At 46.7% G+C, this 25,031-nt stretch overlaps 1 protein-coding gene across 1 annotated transcript in view; it reads right to left on the bottom strand.

Annotated features, from left to right (window-relative positions):
• Nucleotides 1-286: 286 nt before the first annotated feature.
• Nucleotides 287-25,031, bottom strand: part of LOC140391997 (rho guanine nucleotide exchange factor 17-like) — a 570,574-nt gene continuing 545,829 nt past the window's right edge. The window contains exons 19-21 of the mRNA XM_072477120.1: nt 23,097-23,271; nt 20,433-20,699; nt 287-8,090 (exon numbers count right to left, since the gene is read on the bottom strand). Coding sequence (XP_072333221.1) covers nt 7,885-8,090; nt 20,433-20,699; nt 23,097-23,271 — 648 coding nt within the window. The 3' untranslated portion in view covers nt 287-7,884. The remainder of the gene's footprint in view (nt 8,091-20,432; nt 20,700-23,096; nt 23,272-25,031) is intronic.

Raw genomic sequence — 25,031 nt, 5'->3', positions numbered from 1 at the left:
GGGACAGTGCAGAGTGTACTACTCTCCCAGTGGCAATACAACAAAGTGACTGGCGGCACGAAGAATCTTAAAGGAACCAATGTAAGATAAGAGTTTCAGGCAAATATTCAGTATCAGACAAAGAACCAGCATACATAACACCATACATTTTTAAACATCAACGTGACCTAGTCTCTAAACAAAAATCAACTCCAAACATTTCACCCTGAAATGGTCCTCCTTAAATATACCCCCCCCCAAAAAAAAACCAACAATGGAAATAAAGGACACTGATACACATTGTAAATAGCTGGCACCAGTGAACTTTAATCACAAAGATCCCACAGTGACAAAACATAACAGCATTACGTGATAGACATGACAAACTCACTTGACTTTCCATGGTTCAGGATGGTCAAAGTACTGTAGTAGTTATAATTTAAATGTCCTGGCACAATAGTCGCACCAGTGATGCTTAAACAAGTATATAAAAATATGCCATTAAATCCATATCAACAATTAAAGACAGAACAGTATGTACATAAGAGGAAATATATACCATTATTTACAATACACAAAGTTGGCTTCTCCCATTGCCAAGCAATTTGCAATATCACAAACAAATTGCTGTTTCCTTTCTGGATAAAGTTTTATTTCAGGTCTTTCTTATTTCACTGTTAGCTCTTTGAACTCGGGTACAAGTGACTTTTCAATGAAGTTCCTTTCAGGTAAGTTACAAAGCAATCTCCTAATATCAAGCTGACACATTAAAGATACCACTATCCTTTCCAATTGGCCTACAAGTTTGTGAAACTATTAAAATATGGGATATTAAAAAGAAAAAGGGAACTTTTCTTGTGTGTTTACTTATCATGCCCCCATGCACCATGAATTAGATTTAACGTGTCTTTTAGTTATAAAGAAGCACTGACACACAGGACAATATCTGGCAAGCCAGCTGTCTGGAACAATGTGGAATTTTAGGATGTCAGTCAGTAACCAATACAAGTAATCATGCTCGTGAATGACATATAATGAAACACAGTGACAATGTTTGTGCTAGTACAGGTAAATCACCCACTGTAATGGCTCATGTAAATCAGGCAATTCTTGGACAGGCCGTGAACTTAGCCTGTCTCCAAACCTCTTCAGCCTGCTTCAAAATCAGCTCTCCATGGGTAAAATCCCAGGAAAAAACTTTCTGCAGTTATTCTTTACTTTGTGGTGTTTTTCTTTACGTCTTTAATATAAAGGTTTTCAGGTAATGACATTTTTAGTAGCAACATTCATGAAGATGTGTGGTACTTTGACAAATTGAATTTTTAAATGCGTGAAAGGAATATTTAATTTTTTTTAGAAACTCCTTATTATCACCACTGATGAAGACACAGTGAGCAAGCAACTAGAAATTGCTGATATTCATAAAGGACACAGCATTCATTTCAGGCAGAGAAACATTGTGTGCTGAGGTGCCAGCACCATCTCAAACCAAGGATTCCTAACAATGATTGTGGGTCACCCGCCCAAAGGCAGTGAGGGTCCATCTTCAGAGAGCCAGAGACGTTCTCGATGACGTCATTGGGACCCCACCGCCATTTTAGTGTCAGTCAGAGCAAAGAAGCAACTGTGGCTTTCCTAATTGATCATCGGCCAAGAAACCACTCAAGGTTAGTGCGTATCCTCCTTTGTGGGGTGAACCTCAGAAGAACGTGTTGGCCTCCCCTGACCCCCACCCATTCCCAAACCATTGTGCACTGGTAATATCTCTCCCTTCATATTTATCCTACTCCATTAACTTCCTCTGAGCTGCCTAAGTTTCACAGCCAGGAAGTCACTTCCAGCCATAAATTAGTTTAAGGAACTGGTACAACTACGGTGAATATATGCTGAATTCTGTAACTGTAGTAATATATATTTCCTGAACTCGATGACAAATAGGCTGTTCACTAGGCCACCTTCCTGCCTGGGAATTAAAATCTTCCCAATGTCTTGAATAGAGCCGCTATATTTCAATTATATATTTGAATGTAATCTTTGAAGTGCTCAACTTTGTTCTGAGCTGCTTGATCATCGATGTTCCTGCACCCATTTGATTTCTCTGTCCTCAATTAATTCTTGTCTGTTGATCCTTATCCTGGTTCAAAAGATGGTGCAGGGTGTTCTTTGTAACTATACATACCAATCCCGGGCTCATTTGTCTTTTTGTTTATTTCTTGTGACTAGTGTGATTCACTCCTTCTCTGGCCTTGTTTCCGGATTCATTCCAAAGCTTAAAATTAAGATGGGTCTCTCCAAAAGATGTACAGATAATTGGGAAATATGCTTAGCAGCATTGGCTCAATCTCCATTGACATCCGAACAAAATTCTATTGAACTCAGTCTTGGAAATTTCATGGGACTTGGCCACGGCTATCTTTTTTTTGAGGGGGGGTTTCAGATTTCCACGGTCTCTTGTATAAAAAGGAATGTCTAGATTTTACTCCTAAATGGCCTGGTTCTGTTTTAAGATTATGCTGGATTCCTCCACCAAAGGAAATAGTTTCTCTGTGGCCTCCCTATCAAATCCCTTTATCATTTTAAATATCCTGAATTGATCACCCCTTAATTTTTCTGAACTCAAAAGTCAGGTTTATGCAGCCTATCCTCAATGCTTTAAGCCGTGATGTCATTCTGGTGAATCTACACTGTAGCTGTATCTTTCCTGAGATTCAATGGTCAAAGAATGAACAGCAATGTCAGCTGATCTGGAGTTTTTAAGATGAGTTGTGTATCATTTCATAGGATTTACAGTGCAGAAGGAGGCCAATCGGCCCATCGAGTCTGCACCGGCCCCTGGGAAGAGCACCCAACCCAAATCCCACACCTCCACCCTATCCCCGTAACTCCACGTAACCTTTTTGGACACTTAGGGCAATTTAGCATGGCCAATCCACCTAACCGGCATATCTTTGGACTGTGGGAGGAAACCGGAGCACCCGGAGGAAACCCACGCTGACACTGGGAGAGCGTGCAGACTCCGCACAGGGACCCAAGCCGAGAATCGTACCTGGGACCCTGGAGCTGTGAAGCAACAGTGCTAACCACTGCGCTACCATGTCGCCCATTTATTTTCACATGCACCGTGACTTCAACCAATCAGTTTTCTATTTTACCCATTCTTGGTACTCGGCACAGAGCATTCAAAACTAGTTTCCTGGCGACGGAAGGTGGATTCAATGCAAAATCCCCTTGGTCTCAGGGACCAGAAGAGAAATACGTCACGAGGGGCACAAAAGATTTCCCCCCCACCAAATGTCTCCAAACAAGTTTCAATGAGCTCATTTGCTTATTCTGATGGACGCTACAAAACACTTCTATGGGCCTTTTGAGCTTACTTGTCTCTCACCATTTCCCCACTTGCACATTACAAACTGCTCTTTGATCGGAAGTTCAATTCTTTTCTCCCTTCCTTTTGATACATTATGAAAAAAAAACAATTAAACTGAAAGTAAACTTCTTGCTGGTGAGATCATTATTCTGGGTTGTATTACAATGTACACCTCTTCCCCCTGAATTGTGTTACTCAGTCTAATTGTACATCCAACATTAGTCTAGGCACTTAGAATTCATTGCTTATACTAGGCAGCTACAATTCTGCCTCCCCGGCATCAGTGACTTCAGGACTTTCGACTGACACAGCTTCCTTTGCTCTCTGAGCGTTAAGTATGTTGAGCTTTTTCCAGCCTCCACATCACGCCATCATTCTCCAGACATCTAGAAATCACGATTTAACTATGGGCCAATTAAAACTCTCTGTTCACCTTGGGAGGAAACATCAGCATCATCATAACTTGTGCAACTATTGCTTCACTGGTATAGGGAGCTAATAGAGTTTGCATTCTGCACAATTTCTTAACTGTTCGATTGGAATCACTGGTTTGTGGTTCATGGTTTATGATTGCTGAAATTCTATTGGCTAAAGTACAGTGGGTAATGCTGCACTAAAGCTGCATTTTCACCTTCACCAAATGAAATCCAAGATGACATCAACTTGTTTACCTCAAGTCGATGCTGATCATAAGAGAGTCACGTTACCTGTTTTGGGCCATTGCAAAGCTGAGGCTGCTCATTAGTCCAAAATGTGTAGTGCAAAATAGTCTATTAGTGCCACTTTCTTTCTACTGAGAATGACAGCCACTAAAGCAAGTATGCCAGACTCCTGGATCAACAGGTCTTCTTTCTATGCATTACAGTAAACATATTTCTCAGGATCATCATCCTGGAGGTCACCATTGACCAGAAACTGAACTTGTCCAGCCAGAATGTGGCTGCAAGAGCAGGTCAGAGACGGAACAATTAACTCACTGCCAGACTCCCCAAAGACTGTCCAACATCAACAAGACACACGTTCTATGGAATATTCTCCATTTGCCTAGATGAGTAGTTCCAACAACACTCAAAGCCAGTTGATAATGAAGAATTTCACTGGACAGATTGTATGTACTGTATGACAACACAGATTATAGAATCACTACTGTACGGAAAGAGGCCATTTGACCCATCGGATCTGCACCAACCCTTCGAAACAGCACCTACCTAGGCCCAAATCCTCACCATAATCCTGCAACCCCACCCTAAGGGGCAATTTAGCAAGGCAAATCCACCTAACCTGCAAATCTTTGTCTGTGGGAGGAAACTGGAGCACCCAGAGGAAACCCACGCAGACACGGGGAGAAAGTGCAAATTCCTCACAGCCACCCAAGACCGGAATTGATCCTGGGCCCCTGGCGCTGTGAGGCAGCAGTGCTAACCACTGTGTCACCTCTTTGCAGATACCATTTTAACCCAGCTGATAGCCTAACTAAAAGCAGGAATCTAGCCCCTGTGCAGTCTGGTTAAGCAATCACTAATTAACATTTAATTCAATGCTTGTCTCTGTTGTTTTTCGTAGTTCTAGAATCACATCCATAGTTCTAGAATCACATCCATGTCTATCCAGAGCTGGAAGGGGTGCGCAGGGCAGAATTTTCCCTTCACATTTATTGACGTCTTTAAAACCAGTGATTGGCTGCTTGACCTTTGATACAGCATTTAGAAAGAAAAAGACAGAGGAGAATAGAACAGGTATTCTGCCTTTCACTCTTTGGGTTTCTATCAGGCAAAATCGTTTGCGAGGAAATACTGGGCGTGAATTAACTAAATGTGAACAAAGTCTCATAGCGACCGTGTTTAGCTTCGTGTTTCCCGGCGCTCGCAGCACAGAGAAACACAAGGATATCAAACGCCACTTGGGCTAGATAGGGGCCTCAGCGGAGAATGCATGGCCGAGGCTGACAGTCCGGTTTTCTACACTGAAGAGCTCCGCTCGCTGGAACTCCTCAGTGTAGCGAGAGATCAGGACGCCATTTTTAAATGATGTCCCGATCTCTGGAGCCCACGACACAACCCCTGACCCCCCCAAGCCACAACTCACAATGAGGGGGTCCCTGGGCCCCCCTCAATCCTCGCACAGGGCACCCCCGACCCAATCACCACCGCATGAAAAATGGCAACAGGGGACCTTGGCAGTGCCAACCCAGTACCCTGCCAATGTCCCATTATCTGGCACCCAAGTGGCACTGCTCGGGTACCTCAGGAAACTGCATATTACAGTGAGACTAGCTATCTCGCTCTAATATGCAGATATGTCAAAAGTGATCCCGCCCACAATGGGCAGGCTTTACATTGAAACTTTGCGTGTTAGATCTTGCAAGGCATTGCGAGCCGGGTAGATCCCGGGAGCAGTGTCTCCCGGCTTGTATCGGCCACGTTGCGCTACTCACGCTGATTTCCAGGCGCAGCGTGGCCATTCGATCGTGCCTGTGCACCCAGCAGGGCAAGGGGCTCGGCGTGTGAGCCGTGCCAGAAATGCAGTTGTCTTCATTTTCAGATTTTAAACCTAAATTTTGGAAATTTGTCTTTCAAGAGGTAAGTATGAAGTGTAACCTTAACATCAGAAAGTTTATCTATATGTCTTGCATTTGAAAGGCTTTAAGATCCAAGTCATTGAACAAAATAAACAGATATTGGGCTAAATTCTTGTCTCCACTCCCCTGGGTGCAGAACTTTGTTGTCATCGGTAACGGCTTATGTTCAACTTGGATTCCCATTACCTTGACCCCGAGAGTCATTCAAAAATCCGCTTCCACTTTCAGAAGTAAAAAAGCCTTCATCAAATATCCTACCCAATTCCGAAGAATAAAAAGTAAAAATGGGAGAAACCCACAAGAGGTCAGTGAGCACCTGTAAAGAGAAGAGCAAGTTTATAATGGTTTAATTGTGTACTGTTCAGTTGTATTAGAAATTCCAAACAGCATCTTCTGCACTTGCGCTGATTTAACACCAAGCATCTCACAATATAACTTGTTTTATTACAGAATTGTTATGGGGGAAAAAAATGGAAGTTCCACAGGGAGTTGGGAAAAACCGCATTCTGTTCACCGAGGTTATGAACTGCATACTTCAGTCTTGCATTTTCAAAATCTCTACTACACAGAATGAACAACCAGGTTAAGACACAATATGTAAAACAAACTTTGTCAAATTTCTAGAGATACCTTTTATAACAAAAAGATAAATGCATAAATTAAGTGCTGTAAAAGGTAACTAAGTTAAAATGAACATAAATACTGTACAGGAGGACCAATGCGATACAACTGACCAAATGGTAGCTCCGATTGTGATTACGGCCGTTGACAGATTGAGCCGACTATGTGGCATTAATTAACTGCTGCTTCTGCAAATGTCCCGACAGTCCTCTAGTTGAATGCTCTAAATAAGTGATGGTCCTCCATTACCTTGGCCACATATTGCACATTGACATTTGACACACCCTCTCTAGTTTCTGTGTGAACCAGCTCCATTCTCCAAAGCCAGTTGAACACACCCAAGCACACACTGGAACACGGCAACTGTGGACACACAATGAGGTACTTATGATGCGATTCATCGGTCCTCTGAATGAATGTGACAGCACATGGAAAGACATTTGTACCATGTCCCAAAGGTGATAACACGACAAACACAATTCTCATGCAGATTCACTGGGAATGAAGGTTCACAAACATGTCTGTTTTGGGCATGTCAGTACATACACGCATGTCACGGTGAGTTCCATTTTGCGATTCGTATAAATATGACGCATTAGAGTGAGGTCTTCTGATCTCCAAAAGGCCTCTTCAGTTCAAACAGCAACAAACAGACAGAAGTCCACTGTCACAATATCCATGCAGACCACCAACATTGTCCTAGACAGGTTCTCACAGATGAACGTCTCATCAAAAATTATTACTTGAAGGTTACTTGAAACTTAGTCACGTTGCTACCAGATTGAAGCACAGATAAAGATTCCCCATAATTGTTGCTAAAATGGACAGTCAGCGTTTCAACATTTGGTCGAACAGATAAGAGGTAAAGGGGAAGAGAGCTCTGACCATAAATGAAGGTGTCCTGTACAAAATATTATTCCCACTATCCCCCTTGCCTTTTTTTTTACTTAACTTCCTGGAACACATTGCATAATTTCTTGATTCCAAACTTAGTGGCTTCTTTTTCATCAATGGGAACCCATAATTATCACTGGTGATGGGGGCTTTCCTCTCTTGTTCCACGTGCTCAGTCAAAGCCCTCACAACCTTGAGCCATTTCATATCCACGTCATACTGTGCGACACAGACTATAGCGCCACAAGCATTGCAGAAAATTCAGGCGGAGCGTTTCACAATCTGTAGACATGGCACTGCCGATCATTCACTCAGGGTCTTGCTCGTGTACAGTAAAATAAAACAAATAATGCGCACAGAGACTAAATGCCCAAGCATTAGACAAAGCACACTGGGAGACAAACAGTAACAGTAGTCTTGTAGCCAACACCAGGCTTCACTCTTCTCACACACGCCACAGAAGCAGATGGTTGGTGCTATCGTCACGGCCGACAGTCTCACTGCTGTTGGTAAGGCGGAAGTCTTCATACCCGTCTCCTCCGCTGATAACCAGCATGTTGGTTTTTAATAGAATAATGGCAGACGATCGGCGCCTTGCTGAATCGCGCTTCTGTGAACCAATCAATCTTTCACCACCTGTACTGAGGCGACCTGGAGGACAGTATAGACGGTTAGGAACTTATGCTAAAATGCTGTGTACTAACATTTTGTCAATTAAGCATGCTGTTTTGTCCCAATCATATGTGAATAAAAAAACCTGAATGTAATGAAAATAAAAATAACTATTAAAGGTACCAATTATTTACAGTAAGATAAAAATTCACAGAAATGAGATAGTTTCAGAACAGGAAATGGTCAAATAGCTCAATCTCACTCTTCCTGCTTCCTCAATTTGTTCCTCCTTCTCCAGAAATGCATCCAGTTGATCTTTCACCCACTGACGTTATTTGCTGCAATAACATTTCCTGGTAACTCATTCCATATGTATATTGTCCTTTGTGTGAAATGGTTCTACTTGAATTTCCTATTTACTCTTGATTTCTGGAACGATAAACTATGTTCATTAATTTTTGAACTATTTTATCAGAGCGCACAATTTGCCCAGAGCAATTTGATCCTTTCCTTTTGTAATTCTGAAAACCAGCCGTAGGCTACTTTGAAGTCACATTCAAGTGAAAAACTCTAGCCTCCTCAAACTTTCCTGATTACATTGAACCTTGAGTTCTAGTGTGATTTTGGATGGCCTGTAATGCACCCGATCTGTCTTATGACATGGACCAGAAGTGCACACAAATACTTTGGTCCGGCAGTGTCCTAGACAGGAGCATTACCACCTCTTTCAATTGCATTCGACCCCACTACTACTGTACTCCAGTAAGTCTTTTCTCTGCTGCTGAATTGACCACATCTGCCTCCAAGTCCCTTTCATAATCCATACATGGAACAATTGTTCCATCCAAAATATATTCACTCTTCACTTTTGTCCACGTACTAATTCAAGTGTTCTGTGAGACACAAATTTTAAAATTATATATATATTTAATACCAAATCCAGCCTCAACATAAGTATTAGTGTCTCTTTATAGCAGCATATAATATATGCAAAAGCCTGACCGTTCTTTTAAATAACAATCAAGTCATGACTAATCACATCATTACAGCCGATACATCTGACTCTGTAATGAAGATTAAATGCAAGGAAGTTATATTCCTGCCTTCTTCCCCGACCTGTCCTTAAAAATAAAAGGCATCTGTTTGAGAAATGAAAGTGCCTTATAACCAGGAAGAGTGAATGCAATTGAAGGAACAGAGGAAAAGGAGAAGGCCATTTAGCCCCTCAAATCCAAAAATAGTTAACTGTTTTAATGGGGAAATGGCAGACATGTTGAACAATGACTTTGCCTCAGTATTTACAGTTGAAAAGGAGGATACCTTGCCGGAATTCCTGAAAAAATTAATAGTCTATAGTGGACAGGGCCTTAATACAGTTAGCGTAAGTACAGCATCACTAACTAGAAAATTTATGGAATTATAGAGTGACGAATCCCCAGGACCTGACGGTTTCCATCCGAGGGTGTTAAAGGAAAAAGGGGAGCACATTGTAGATCAGAGTTCACTAGATTCAGATATAGTCCCCCTCTGGATTGGAAAATTGTACTTTTAAAGAAGGGTGAAAGGGGGAAACCAGGGAATTACTGACCGGTTAACCTAACATCTGTGTTGGGGAAATTGCTAGAGTCTATGATCAGGGGTGGGGTGACTGAACACCTCGAAAAACTTTGGACGATCAGGGAGAGCCAGTGTGGATTCGTGAAGGTGATATCTGCCAAATCTCACTGAACTTTTTTGAAGAGGTGACTGAGTTAGTGGACAGGAGAATGTGTACGGATGCTATTTATATGGACTTCCAGGAAGGCATTTGATAAAGTCTCACATAAGAGACTGTTAACTAAGCCTACAGAGTTGAGGGCAAATTATTGATATGATTAGGAAATTTGCTGATTGGCAGGTGCCAGAGAGTGGGGATAATGGTAAGTACTCTAATTGGCAGGATGTGACTGAGATCTGTTTTGGGGCCTCAATTATTCATATTATTCATTCACAACTTGGATGATGGCATAGAAAGTAATATATCCAAATTTGCCGATGATACAAAGTTTCGCGACATTGTAGACAGTCTGGCTGATAGCATAAAATTTCAAGGAGATATTGAATGGTATATGGGCAAAATTGCAGCAGATGGAATTCAATGTAAGCAAATATGAGGTTATCCATTTTGGTCCAAAAAAGGACAGAGCAGAGTACTTTCCAAATGGGAAGAGGTTAAGTACAGTGGATGTCCAAAGAGACTTGGGGTTCAAGTGCATACATCTTTAAAATGCCATGAATAAGTGAAGGAAATAATCAAAAAGACTAATGGAATGCTAGCCTTTATATCTAGAGGATTGGAATATAAAGACACAGAGGTTATGCTGCAGCCAAACAGAACCCTGTTTGCAGCCCACTTGGAATACTATGAGAAGTTCTGGGCATCACACCTTAGGAAGGATAATAATAAGGATAATAATCTTTGTTAGTGTCACAAGTAGGCTTACATTAACACTGCAATGAAGTTACTGTGAAAAGCCCCTAGTCGCCACACTCCGGCTCCTGTTCGGGTACACTGAGGGAGAATTCATGTAGTGATCTCTGTATATCAATACACATTATCAATATATGTAATGCTAGTACAGGCAATTGAACACTAGAGGTCTCACTATCAGAACCTATATTAAAGGTTTTCCCGTTCTTTCTGATGTCAGTGTTTATCAGGAGCGCAGAGAGAACAGCCATAGTAAAGCTAGAGTGAGAGAAGTTATTTGTTATCAAAGCACGGGATTGTATAATTTAACTAGTTGTCTCTAATGTTGATTATTAGGTTAAAGAACTCACAATATTTATTTATATTACTCAATAAATTAGTTTATATTTAAAAGAAGACTATTACTCATCAACAACGCGGCTGGTTCAAGAGAGTAATATATATATATTTCGTAAGGTAATATAACAATTCAGAATGTCCAAATTACCAAACAAGCACATCTTTCGGGACTTGTGGGAGGAAACCGGAGCGCCCGGACGAAACCCATGTGGATATGTGGAGGACGTGCAGACTTCACACAGACAGTGACCCAAGCGGGAATCGAACCTGGGACCCTGGCGCTGTGAAGCAACAGTGCTAACAGCGCTAACCATTGCGCTACCGTGCCGCCTGATATATTGGCTTTGGAGGGAGTGCAACATAGGTTTACAAAAATTATATCTGGTCTACAGGGGTTAAGATACAAGGAGAGAGGGGAAGCACGGTGGCGCAGTGGGTTAGCCCTGCTGCCTCGCGGCGCCGAGGTCCCAGGTTCGATCCCAGCTCTGGGTCACTGTCCGTGTGGAGTTTGCACATTCTCCCCGTGTTTGCGTGGGTTTCGTCCCCACAACCCAAAAATGCGCAGGCTAGGTGTATTGGCCATGCTAAATTGTCCGTTAATTGGAAAAAATGAATTGGGTACTCTAAATTTATAAAACAAAAAAAGATACAAGGCGAGATTACACAAATTAGGCCTGTTTCCACTGGAATTTAAAAGTTTAAGGGGTGCTCAGACTGTTTCCAGGGATGGCGAGACTGTCGTATGAGGAGAGAGTGACTAGGTTGGGATTGTTCTCGCTGGAGTTCAGAAGAATGACGGGGGATCTCATAGAGACTTATAAAATTCTAACAGGGCTAAACAGGGTAGATGCAGGGAAGATGTTACCAATGATGGATGTGTCCAGAACCAGAGGTCACAGTCTGAGGATTCAGGATAAACCATTTCGGACAGAGATAAGGAGACATTTCTTCGCACAAAGAGTGGTGAGCCTGTGGAATTCATTACCACATGAAGTAGTTGATTCTAAAACTTTGAATATATTCAAGAGGCAGCTGGATATAGTACTTGGGGAGAATGGGATCAAAGGCTATGGGGAGAAAGCAGGATGAGGCTATTGAGTTGGATGACCAGCCATGATTGTGATGAATGGCGGAGCAGGCTCGAAGGACCAAAAGGCCTCCTCCTGCTCCTATCTTCTATGTATCTATGTGATCTGATCAAAGTCTTTTAGATATTAACCGGGAAAGACAGGGTAGATAAAGATCAACTGTTTACACTGGTTGAAGATTCTAAAACTAGGGGCATAGACTAAAAATTAGGGCTTGACCATTCAGGAGGGATGGTCGCAAAAGGTGCTAGAGGTTTGAAACTCTATCCCACAGACAGCACTTGAAGCCAGAACAATTATTAATTTTAAATCTGAGATAGAGAGATTTCTATGTTGTATCGAATGCAAGGCTTGTGAACACAGTATAGCCTTCTAGTCTCGGGAGAATGGACTTTATCACTCTGAGCACTGGACATTACTGAAAAGAAAGTTTTACTGAATAGAATCAGATGCACAAATGTACAGTGACCCGGTGGCCTTACTCAACAGCGCATGACCGACTGACTAAATTTCTCACCTTCTATTCTGAACACTTCAGGGACAACTATCCACATCTCCAATTGTACAAAATTTACTGCCAATTTTTTTACATCTTTCTAAGCAGCTGATGCCAGAATTACAAATAGGTCACAAGCTTTTTCTTTAGCCAATTATGTAAAGGAAGTTTATCTTTGAGCCATATTTTAGTTATTTGCAATCCCCTCCCCTCCCATATGCCTATATGCACAATGATGCGTTGGTCAGAGAACCTGATTCCAAGTTCTGGCAGGTAGGAGGAGCTTCGACCAGGCAAACGTCCTCTCATTTTATTAAACATAAAGGTCAAGAAACTGGATTGTGCCTGACTTGGGCCTTGATCCTAGAGCTGCACATACCTAATGAAGCCCTGAACAACACCAAGGTAAATCGATCCCCCGACCTTAGTTGTTCAACAATGGTGAGTTGTGGCCAAGGTCCTCGGTGGAGGAGGCAACTGGAAGGGGATGAATCGTCCCCAGCACATCCGAGCTCCACAATCTGGTAAGTAATAAACGTTTAAACCCATCCACTGAGTGGCAACCTCCAGGAGCCCCCTTAAGGACTGCTGGTTTCTCTGCTAAATGCCAGGTAAAACTGAAGCTAGCATTCAATATGCATTTTTTAAAAAATTATTCATCCCTGAGATGTGGGCGTTACCGGCTAGGGCAGTATTTATTGCCCACCTCAAAATTCCTTGGAGAAACTGCAGTGAGTTGCACTTGAAATTTGCGATGATGGCTGAAACAAGCGTGAGGCCTTTATATGTGCACAGGCCGCTTGTGTTGGCACCCTAACCAAAGCAAAGGCTTGTACAACTTTGAGTGGGTGCACATTGCCTCCTATATTGGATCTTTAGATGCCCATTTTACACCAATAAAACAGGCGAAGTGAGATCCAATTCCTCAGCCAAAAGTTTATTTGCATATATGCAAGATTGCGATGCAAAGATTTCATAATATTAGTGTTCAGCAGACTACTTCCAAACTTGTGACTGCATAAAAGAATATCATTAGCATTGAATATTAGTTAAACCTGAGAGTGAGTTTTATTATCTGTGGAACGGAGAGTCCAATATCTTATATATGCATTTGGATCAAATTAGATCAACCTACCTGAACCAATATATTTCATAAAATCACAAGGAGCCCATTCGGTCCATCGAGTCTGCACGACCCTACAAAAGAGCATTCCACCCAAGCTCACACCCTATCCCCGTAATCCCATCTACCCTGTGGACACCAAGGGGAATTTAGCATGGCCAATTCACCTAACCTGCACATCTTTGGGCTATGGGAGGAAACCGGAGCACCCAGAGGAAACCCACGCAGACACAGGGAGAACATGCAAACTCCACACAGACAGTCATCCAAGGTCAGAATCGAACCCAGGTCCCTCACGCTGAGAAGCAGCAGTGTTAACCACTGTGCCACCCTTTGGACCAACTTCTATCAAGCTATCTGGCGTATTTGGAACAGTGGCAGAAGGTTTATTTGGAGTGTAAACACCAATCACAAATCCTTCTTTCATTAGGCTTGTAGCGAACCAGAGCAGGGCCAAAGAGATCATCTCTGGCAGCCGAGGTAGTTTTGACCGCCGAAGAAAGATATTTAATGCAAGAGATTGTATGTTACAAACTTGATTCTAGTCTCCTCACTTGAGTGCTGTCAACAGTTCTGTTGGGCGGACTTCCGGTTGCAGCTGTGCGGAGCTAAGCCGCACGATTCGGCAGCTCCCGCGATTACGGACTTTCGGGCTCGCTAGAGGAGCCCCAATGGAATTTATTTTACAGACAACCCGTGGGGAAGAGAAGCGAGAGGTCCCCTACCAACTTTTATGGACCGGACCCGAAGTGCAACGGCCAAAAAGCGGCATTGGAGCAGCGGGAGAAGCGAGGGAACAAAAGCAAAATGGCGGCGGCCGGGGACAAAGCGGAGTGCGGGCCGGAGCTGCAGGAGTTCATCAAGCGCTGCTTCGAGGAGCTGCGCAAGGAGATGCTGGCGCCTATGCTGGTGGTAATCGAAGGACTAGGGATAACCCAGAAGGCCCACGAGGTGAAGATCCAGGAGGTACAGAAAAGAGTCAGTGAGAATGAGGACGAGCTCTTGGGCCTGGCGGTGAGAGTGGAGGAGCACGAGGCGCTACACAAGAAGTGGGCGGGAAGACTCGAAGACCTGGAGAACAGGTCGAGGAGAAATAATCTGAGGATCCTGGGTCTCCCAGAAGGAGTGGAGGGGGCCGATGCCGCGGCATACGCAGGCACGATGATCGGGGCGATGATGGGCGCGGAGGCCCCTTCGAAGGCGCTGGAGCTGGACGGGGCACATCGGGTGCTGGCGAGGAAGCCCCAGGCAACTGAGCCGCCAAGGGTGATGGTGGTGAGATTTCACCAGTTTACGGACAGAGAGAGGGTCCTGAAATGGGCCAAGAAGGAGCGGAGCAGCAAGTGGGACAATGCAGAGATCCGAATATACCTGGACTGGAGCACGGAGGTTGCCAAGCGGAGAGCGGGTTTCAACCGGGCCAAAGCGGTGCTGCATCGGAAAGGAGTGAAATTCGGAATGCTGCAGCCAGTGCGACTGTGGGTTACACACAAGGACCAACACTACTACTTTGAAACGCCTGAAGAGGCATGGACCTTTATACAAACTGAAAAGTTGGACTCTAACTGAGGGTTTGTGAGGGTGGGTGGTGTTTGAGGGTTGAAGTATGATGGTTGTTGTATATAGGGGGTCAATCACGCACAGGAAATGTTATATGGGCTGGGGGAGAGAGACTAGGCCGCGACAGGAGCTGCGCCAGAGGGGGCGGGGCAGGCTTTGGAAATCGCGGGTTTTTTTTCTCCCGTGCGCGGGAAGAAAGGCGGGAAGGGGAACAAAGGATTGATTGGGAGACTCCCACACGGGGGGGTCAAAGGGACGGCGGGGGAAGCCGGGGTCAGCAGATGTCAGCTGACTTACGGGAGTGATATGGGGGGACCAAAAAAGCTAGACAGGGGTCTAACGGGGGGAAGGGTTGCTGCTGCACAGGCCGAAAGGGAATGGGGCACAGAAGAGGTGGTCGGGACGGAGGTCCCCCAGCTGGGGGACTGGAGGGCGAGGGAGACGCGGACACGGGACTGGCACAGAAAAGGAGATGGCTAGTCGGCGGGAGAGGGGGGGGGGAAAGAGAGCCGCTCTAATCCGGCTGATAACGTGGAACGTGAGGGGCCTGAATGGGCCGGTGAAGAGGGCTCGAGTGTTCGCGCACTTGAAGGGACTGAAGGCAGACGTGGCTATGCTCCAAGAGACACACCTGAGGGTGGCGGACCAGGTCAGGTTAAGAAGAGGATGGTTAGGACAGGTATTTCACTCGGGACTGGGCGCGAAAAATAGAGGGGTGGCAATTTTGGTGGGAAAGCATGTGTCATTTGAGGCCAAGATTATCATAGTGGATAATGGAGGGAGATATGTGATGGTGAGCGGTAGGTTGCAAGGGACGTGGGTGGTGTTGGTAAATGTATACGCCCCCGAACTGGGATGATGCTGGATTCATGAAGCACATGTTGGGCGCATTCCGGACCTGGAGGTAGGAGGCCTGATAATGGGAGGGGACTTCAATACAGTGCTGGATCCAGCACTGGACCGCTCCAGATCAAGGACGGGAAAGAGGCCGGCGGCGGCCAAGGTGCTCAGGGGGTTTATGGATCAGAGGGGAGGAGTGGACCCATGGAGGTTTGCAAGACCGCAGGCCAGGGAATTTTCTTTCTTCTCCCACGTGCACAAAGCCTACTCCCGGATAGATTTCTTTGTTCTGGGCAGGGCGCTCATCCCGAGGGTGGAGGGGATGGAGTATTCGGCCATAGCCGTTTCGGACCACGCCCCGCACTGGGTGGAAATGGGGCTGGGAGAGGAGAGGGACCAATGCCCGCTGTGGCGGCTGGATGTGGCACTCCTTGCAGATGCGGTGGTGTGTGGGAAGGTACTTGGAGGCCAACGACAACGGGGAGGTGCGAGTGGGGGTGGTATGGGAGGCGTTGAAGGCGGTGATCAGGGGAGAGCTAATCTCCATCAGGGCTCATAGGGAGAAGACAGAGGGCATGGAAAGGGAGAGGTTAGTGGGGGAGATTTTGAGAGTGGACAGGAGATACGCAGAGGCCCCGGAGGAAAGATTACTTGGGGAAAGACGACGGCTCCAGACGGAGTTTGACCTGTTGACCACGGGGAAGGCGGAGGCACAGTGGAGGAAGGCGCAGGGGGCAACCTACGAGTGCGGGGAAAAGTCTAGTCGGATGCTGGCACACCAGCTCCGTAAGAGGACGGCAGCGAGGGAAATAGGGGGAATCAAAGATGGAAGGGGAGCCACGGTTCGGAGTGTAACGAAAATAGACAAGGTATTCAAGGCCTTCTATGAAGAGCTGTACAGATCCCAGCCCCCAGGGGGGGAAGAGGGGATGAGACGATTCCTAGACCAACTGAGGTTCCCGAGGGTGGAGGAGCAAGAGGTGGCTGATTTGGGGGCACCAATCGGGTTGGAGGAGCTGAGCAAGGGTTTGGGGAGTATGCAGGCGGGGAAGGCACCGGGGCCGGACGGGTTCCCGGTGGAGTTCTACAGAAAGTACGTAGACCTGTTGGCCCCGCTATAGTGAGGACCTTTAACGAGGCAAGAGAGGAGGGGACCCTGCCCCCGACAATGTCGGAGGCGACAATTTCCTTGATTCTAAAGCGAGACAAGGACCCACTGCAATGTGGATCGTACAGGCCGATCTCGCTCCTCAATGTGGACGCTAAGTTATTGGCAAAAGTGCTGGCCACGAGGATTGAGGATTGTGTCCCGGGGGTGATTCATGAGGACCAGATGGGATTCGTAAAGGGCAGGCAGTTAAACACTAATGTGCGGCGGCTCTTAAACGTGATAATGATGCCATCGGAGGAGGGAGAGGCGGAGATAGTGGCAGCTATGGACGTGGAAAAGGCCTTTGACCGAGTAGAGTGGGAGTACCTCTGGGAGGTGTTGCGTAGGTTTGGGTTTGGGGGAGGGTTTATCAGCTGGGTTAAGCTCCTTTACAGAGCCCCGGTGGCGAGTGTAGTGACGAACCGGCGGAGGTCGGAGTATTTTCGGCTGTACCAAGGAACGAGGCAGGGGTGCCCCCTGTCCCCCCTGTTGTTTGCATTGGCGATCGAACCCTTGGCCATATCACTGAGGGAGTCTGATAAATGGAGGGGGGTGGTCCGAGGGGGAGAAGAGCATCGGGTGTCGCTATACGCGGATGACCTGTTGCTGTACGTGGTGGACCCAATGGAGGGGATGGTGGAGGTCATGCAGACTCTGAGGGAGTTTGGGGAGTTCTCGGGCTATAAGCTCAATGTAGGGAAGAGTGAGCCTTTTGTATTACAGGCAGGGGACCAAGAAAGAGGGATAGGGGATCTACCGCTGAGGAGGGCGGTGGGGTGTTTACGGTATCTGGGGATCCAGATAGCCAGGAGTTGGGGCGCCCTACATAAACTAAATCTGACGAGGTTGGTGGACCAAATGGAGGAGGACTTCAAAAGATGGGACATGTTACCGCTCTCGCTGGCGGGTAGAGTGCAGTCGGTCAAAATGATGGTCCTTCCAAGGTTTATGTTTGTGTTTCAGTGCCTTCCCATCGTGATCACCAAGGGCTTTTTCAAGAGAGTAGGTAGGAGCATTATGGGGTTTGTGTGGGCGAATAAGACCCCGAGGGTAAGGAGAGGGTTCCTGGAACGCAGTAGGGACCGAGGAGGGTTGGCGCTGCCAAACCTAGGGAGCTACTACTGGGCAGCAAATGTGGCGATGATCCGCAAGTGGGTTATGGAGGGAGAGGGGGCGGCATGGAAGAGGATGGAGATGGCATCCTGTAAAGGAACGAGCTTGGGGGTGTTGGTGACGGCACCGCTGCCGTTCTCGCCATCATAGTATACCACGAGCCCGGTGGTGGCGGCAACGTTAAGGATCTGGGGCCAGTGGAGACGGCACAGGGGTGCAGTGGGAGCCTCGGTGTGGTCCCCGATCAGCGGTAACCACCGGTTTGTCCCGGGGAAGATGGATGGGGGGTTCCAGGGCTGGCATCGGGCGGGGATTAGAAGAATGGGGGACCTGTTCATTGACGGGACATTTGCGAGCCATGGGGCACTGGAGGAGAAGTTTGAGTTACCCCCGGGAAATGCATTTAGATATATGCAGGTGAGGGCTTTTGTGAGGCGACAGGTCAGGGAATTCCCGTTGCTCCCGGCACAAGAAATTCAAGACAGGGTGATCTCGGGTGTATGGGTCGGGGAGGGCAAGGTTTCGGCAATACACCAAGAGATGAAAGAAGAGGGGGAAGCGCTAGCAGTAGAGTTGAAGGGTAAATGGGAGGAGGAGGTGGGGGAGGAGATTGAGGAAGGTTTGTGGGCTGATGCCCTGGGTAGGGTTAATTCCTCCTCCTCGTGTGCCAGGCTCAGCCTGATACAATTTAAGGTGGTTCACAGAGCGCACTTGACAGGGGCGAGGTGGAGTAGGTTCTTTGGGGTAGATGACAGGCGTGGAAGGTGTTCAGGGAGTCCGGCGAACCATGTCCATATGTTTTGGTCATGCCCGGCACTGGGGGGGTTCTGGAGAGGAGTGGCGGGAGCAATATCTCAGGTGGTGAAAGTCCGGGTCAAGCCAAGCTGGGGGCTAGCAATATTTGGAGTAGTGGACGAGCCGGGAGTGCAGGAGGCGAAAGAGGCCGGCATTCTGGCCTTTGCGTCCTTAGTAGCCCGGCAAAGGATCTTGCTAATGTGGAAGGAGGCGACGCCCTCCAGCGTGGAGCCTGGATAAACGACATGGCTGGGTTCATAAAGCTGGAGAGGATTAAGTTTGCCTTGAGAGGGTGTGCACAGGGGTTCTACAGGTGGTGGCAACTGTTCCTAGACTATCTTGCGGAGTGTTAGAGGAAGGTCGGTCAGCAGCAGCAACCCTGGGAGGGGGGGGGAATGGGGGATTGCTTGGGGGGATGGGTGAGCAGGAGATAACATAAAGGGGGGGGAAACTGGCACGTGCGGGAGAGAGCCAGTGTATAAAGCTATGTAAATATACCATTTTGCCATTTATATATCTTGCTCAGTGAGATTTCGTGTTATTTTGTTACGGGGGGGGGTTATTGTTTGTAAGGGGAAAAAATTGTGTTGGTAAAAAACTTTAATAAATATATATATTTTTTTAAAACAGTTCTGTTGGGCTGAATGGCCTGTTTCTGAATCACACATACTGTGTAAAATGCCACAATGGGGAACATTGTGCAGCATATGTACAGCTTAGTGTTTGGCTAACAGCAGAGGAACAGTCCAAGTATCTGGGCAGCACAGCAACACAGTGGTTAGCACGATTGCTTCACAGCTCCAGGGTCACAGGTTCGATTCCCGGGTTGGGTCACTGTCTGTGCGGAGTCTGCACGTTCTCTCCGTGTGTGCGTGGGTTTCCTCCGGGTGCTCCGGTTTCCTCCCACAGTCCAAAGATGGGCAGGTTAGGTGGATTGGCCATGCTAAATTGCCCTTAGCGTCCAAAATTGCCCTCAGTGTTGGGTGGGGTGACTGGATTATGGGGATAGGGTGGAGGTGTGGGCTTGGGTGAGGTGCACTTTCAAAGAGCTGGTGCAGACTCGATGGGCCGAATGGCCTCCTTCTGCACTGTAAATTCTATCCAGTATCTAACCTGAAACAGAACTAGGCTGTATATAAATTAATATGGTAGCTTATGTACCACATCTGCCATTATTTCTCAGTTTGGTGGTAAATACTTTGATGATGGAAGGACATTTCTGAGTGATCCGAAATGTAGTTAGACACAGCGTGGAGAACCACTTTAAAATGGAAAAGTCATAGGCTCCAACTGGCCTGAGATCTAATGAAATCAAAAGCGATGCAGCTTTCTCATTGCCCTGGTGCCTGGTAATGGTTCTTTAAAGAAAAATTGAAAGGCGAGAGGCCAGAGACTCAGAAAACTTGCCTGGTTCCCTCGCTTGCGGGAATGTGAGATCGAAGATTTCTGGCAATTCGATAGCTGTGAGGAACCGGACGTGTCCTGTGTGCCCGTGTGCAGAACCCACGGGTATTAAAGGTATCCTGAGGGAGGTGGTGCTGGCAGTGACATGGGGAATGGAGAGAGTTAAGACCACACCAGCACTCGTTCCAATCCAGAGAAGGTCTTTACAGGCAAGTAGGGCAGTAATTCGTAAGCAGGCGGCTTTGTGCTGTCGAATAATAGCATCGGAACCTGTCGGGAAAAGGAAATCCTTATTATACATTGTGCTCCGGGACTGGACAAAACCCTAACGAGGATACATAGACTACCACCGAGATTCTCTGGCCTCCCCACGGCATGTTTCTCGGTGGCCCGCTGTTGGCCGGCAGCGGGACCTTCTGGTCCTGCAGCTGTCAACGGGATTTCCCAATGAACCCACCCCACATCATTGGGAAACCCGTGGCCGGGGTGCGCTGCCGACGGGAATGGAAACTCCTGCCGGTGTGAACAGATCTCGCCCTATATTTTGTTTATAGTGCACTAAAATTCCACAAGACTGTGGTATCTTCCAATACTTACTATAGATTATCTACAAATCTAGTTCTGTACTCTGTGTCCTGACTATAATTTAAAAAAATAAAAAATTCTAGGGATGTGTAAAGCCAGCATCTATTGACCATCCTTAAATTCTCCTTGAGGAGGTGGTGGTGAGCCATCTCCTCGATAACTGAGTGGCGTGCCCACAGAGAGCAATGAAGAGCCAACCACGTGGTTGAGGTTCTAAAGTCATATTTGGGCCAGACTGGGGGTAGAATTCTCCCTCCCCCACCTACTGCCGCGGTGTCCCGGCTTGCCAGTGACCTCTTTCTCGAACTCCAGCCTATGCATTGTTCAGGTGAGTCCCGACATCCGCATGCCACATTGTTCCAAATGTGTTGTGCACTGGGATTTTCCCCATTGGCGCCATGGAGAATTTGGCATAGGGGCTCGGGCCTTCAATCTGCGTACCATTAGTGGGATGTAAATGGAGTTCATGCCAGTCTCCAGTGAGAAATTCATGCTGGCGTAAAAACGATTTTTGGACCTCCCATCAAATCCCCCCCCCCCCACCAGCCATTGAACCCACCAGCGGGATCATGGGAGTGTTCGACCCTGGATAAGGAGGACAGATTTCCTTTTCTCGAGCTCGAAAGGGAGAATGTCTGAGAATTCATTTAAGTTAGGGAAGCTGGTAACAAAAAGGGGGACTTTTATTCCAAGGTAATGCACTGTTGTTGCAGGGTGAAAGGTCACCTACTTCTCTCAAAGCCAATCCTCATCCCCCAGTGGCTGGAGCAGCATTGGTAGATAACCGGAGAGTAGGTCATCTCTTACTCCCAGTTTAGGAAAGTGCATGGTGCAGATAGGCCACTAGCAGGGGACAATGCCTCCTCACCACAATGTTTGAATCTAAAGAGGAGCCAAAGTGTGAAAATACGTTGAAAGATTTAAATAATTAGTATTGTATCAGATAAAATCTTTTGTCAGGCTGCATAACCTCAGTGAGACCCGGGCCTGGGAGGCTGTGGTGAACACTGAGACTTACTTTAAAAGGTAAAGTTTTGCCTGGATGTTGTGGCAAGTCGAAGGGCAACAAAAGAGAAAAGTGGTCCCCTCGGGGTAATTTAATTGGTGCACTGCTGTGCCTGGGGTGGATATCCTGTCCCAAGAGTTGGTGGCCAATCAGAGATTTGCAGCACCACCAGGAGTGGTGGCCGCTGCTGGTATTGCACTGGGGTCGACCAAGAAGATCAGCGATGGATCCTCCAGAGGCAGATAAGTGGAGGGGGTTTGCTGGGCAGTCTCCCCGGATGGTCAGATCTCTGCCCAGTGGCGGCAGAATTGTGGCCACTTAAGGGTCTCAATTCGCCTCCAAGTGGCTGTCCGCAAGCCTTCCTGTCCGCAACTTAAATGAAAGAGAGTCCGCGAGATAATGGGATCGCCGCACTACACCTTCCCCCGCCCGATCACACAGTGACCCCTCTCCTCCAAACTCACCACTGGGAGGGCATTAGATTCCACACTTTAACTTTGTTTCTCTCTCCACCAATACTGAGCATTTCCAGCATCTTCTGCTTTTCCATTTGAATGCTCAGTAGGTCTGACTAAGTTTGCCCATCTGTCAATATGCACTCCATGTAAATACGCCCATGTACAACCTGACGGTGTCTGTGCTGTCAAGCAGGGAACGACTAGCACGCAAACCCAGAGGCTCTTTATCCAATTAGATCTTAACAGACCATCTGCTGAAAGATACACTGATTTAATTCTTCCTCAATTCCAATAATCTACTCTCCTCATTGACTGATGCAAGGTCTAATTTCCTATGAACTGTGTTACCGTTCACAGGTAGTGGGACGCCTCATTTTTAAACGGTGCAATTTTCAGAAGAAATATTTCACCGAGAGATGAAAGTACGGTCAGAAGTGAATGCTTCTAAAATGCATCACTACTTTTGCCATGCATTAGCGTGTTTTCTGGAATTTATACTAACTTTGAGGCCTTATCGCTAATTCAAAGCTTCAAACCATCAAGGCCTGCTTCAGCTGCTTTGGCTTTGCAGGAGCTGCAGACAGGCGAGAGGTGGACGGTTGTGAAATTTTTTCTTACCTGCGAGCATTTTGTGTACTGCAGGAGCCACGTCGACCTCCGCCAGGTTTTCATAGGTGCCGGCATGGTAGAGTTTAACCTGAGCGCTGCTCTGTAGTGCAATCCAAACCCCCAAACTGGAGCTGACCATACTCGTCACGCACCGATTGCTGTCTTGGCCAATCTGGATCATGTGCTGCCATTTAACACAGAAACACGGAAAATATCAAGAACCAATGGTGGACTGAGAAAGCTTAGGAGCCCCATCACTAACAAGCACGATACCCAGGGCTTATTCTGCGCCACGCGGCAATATATGGATCCAATACCCTAGGCCCCGACCTGTGTGGAGTAAGGATAGAACCCTCTTGAGAGACAGAGAGCCTTCGATGGACAGAACCAAAGATCTCTTAAATCCTAACACAACCATAGATGAAGACGTGTTGGAGGAAATCCCCCAACTCTCATCAAAGATGATCTTGATCTCCCACCTAGCGTGGACAAAGTCAAAGCCGCCATTAAACACGTGATGAATGGAAAAGCCACAGGACTGGACGGGATCCCAGTGGAGATTTTCAAAGTTGTTGGAGGAGAGATCACCTGCCCTCTCCAACAGCTGTTGCTGAAAACCTGGGACAGAGAAAAAATGCCTGCCGATCTCAGGGATGCTGTTATCGCCACCATGTGGGGATTACTGAGGAATCTCCCTATTCTCCATCCCTGGGAATATCATCGCCTGAATCCTCGCTAGCTGCCTTCTTCCAGATTCTGTAGAAATCCTTCTAAATCGTGGAACAGCGGACATGATTTTCGCTGCTCGGCAACTTCAAGAGAAGTGACAGGAGCTACATCAACCACTCTACATGGTCTTCAGCGATCTGACCAAGGCTTTTGACTCAGTTAATCGGGAAGTGCTATGGAAGATCATGCCAAAGGCCAGCTATCAAGAGAAATTCATCAACATCCTCCTACTCCTCCACGACAATATGTCGGCAGTCCTCACCGAGGGAAATAAGACAGAAAGCTTAGAAGTCAGGACTGGAGTCAAGCAGGTATGTATCATCGCCCCCACCCTTTTCTCCATCTTCATCACCACCATCCTTCACCTTGCCAGGAGCAAGCTTGCCAGTGGAGTGGACATTGTCTACAGGGTAGATGGAAAACATTCAACCTCAACTTGTTGAAATCCAAGAAAATGTCACTGACATCGCTCGTGGAACTTCAATATGTGGATGACATCGCCAACTCCACTCTCACGGAAGAGAATCTCCAAGCCATGCTTGCCACCTTCGGGGAAGCATACCGAATAATCGGTCTCAACATCAACATCAAGAAGGCTCAAGTCCTTTACCAACCTGCCCCAGGACAACACCCGGTCTCTCCCTCCATCAAGACCAATGGAGAAACCCTACCAAATGTGGAACATTTTCCACTCCTGGGGAGCCACCTGTCCTCTGAGGCTGACATCGATGCGGAGTTCCACTATCTTATCCGATCCGCAAGTGCCTCCTTTGGCTGCCTAAGGGTGTGAGTCTTGATGACATTAGGATCCTCGTGTACAAAGGCAGTCATCCTCCCAACTCTTCTATACTTGGACTATGTACAGACGCCACCTAAATGCCCTGGAGAGGTCCATCAACACTGTCTGAGATAGACTGTTCACATCAGCTGGGAGGACAGGGGTACTAACATCTTGAAGGAGCCAAGAGCACCAGCATCAGATTGCCCATTGTCAAAGCAAATCTTTGCCCAGTTCTAGGACGGCTTTTGAAAAGAGGTGGACAAAGGAAGCGCTTCAAAGCTACCCTGAAGGCTTACTTCAAGAAATGCAATATTGACGTGAATGCCTTGGAGACCCTTGCTCAGAAGAGACCTACTTGGAGAAACCTCCTGATTGATTTCTTCGAGGATAGCCAATGGCAAGAGGAGGCCTGGAAAAGCAGTGTGAGAAAGGAA

This window comes from Scyliorhinus torazame, chromosome 15 (assembly GCF_047496885.1).
Source record: "Scyliorhinus torazame isolate Kashiwa2021f chromosome 15, sScyTor2.1, whole genome shotgun sequence".
Lineage (NCBI taxonomy): Eukaryota > Metazoa > Chordata > Chondrichthyes > Carcharhiniformes > Scyliorhinidae > Scyliorhinus > Scyliorhinus torazame.
This window is presented reverse-complemented; position numbering and strand designations above follow the sequence as displayed.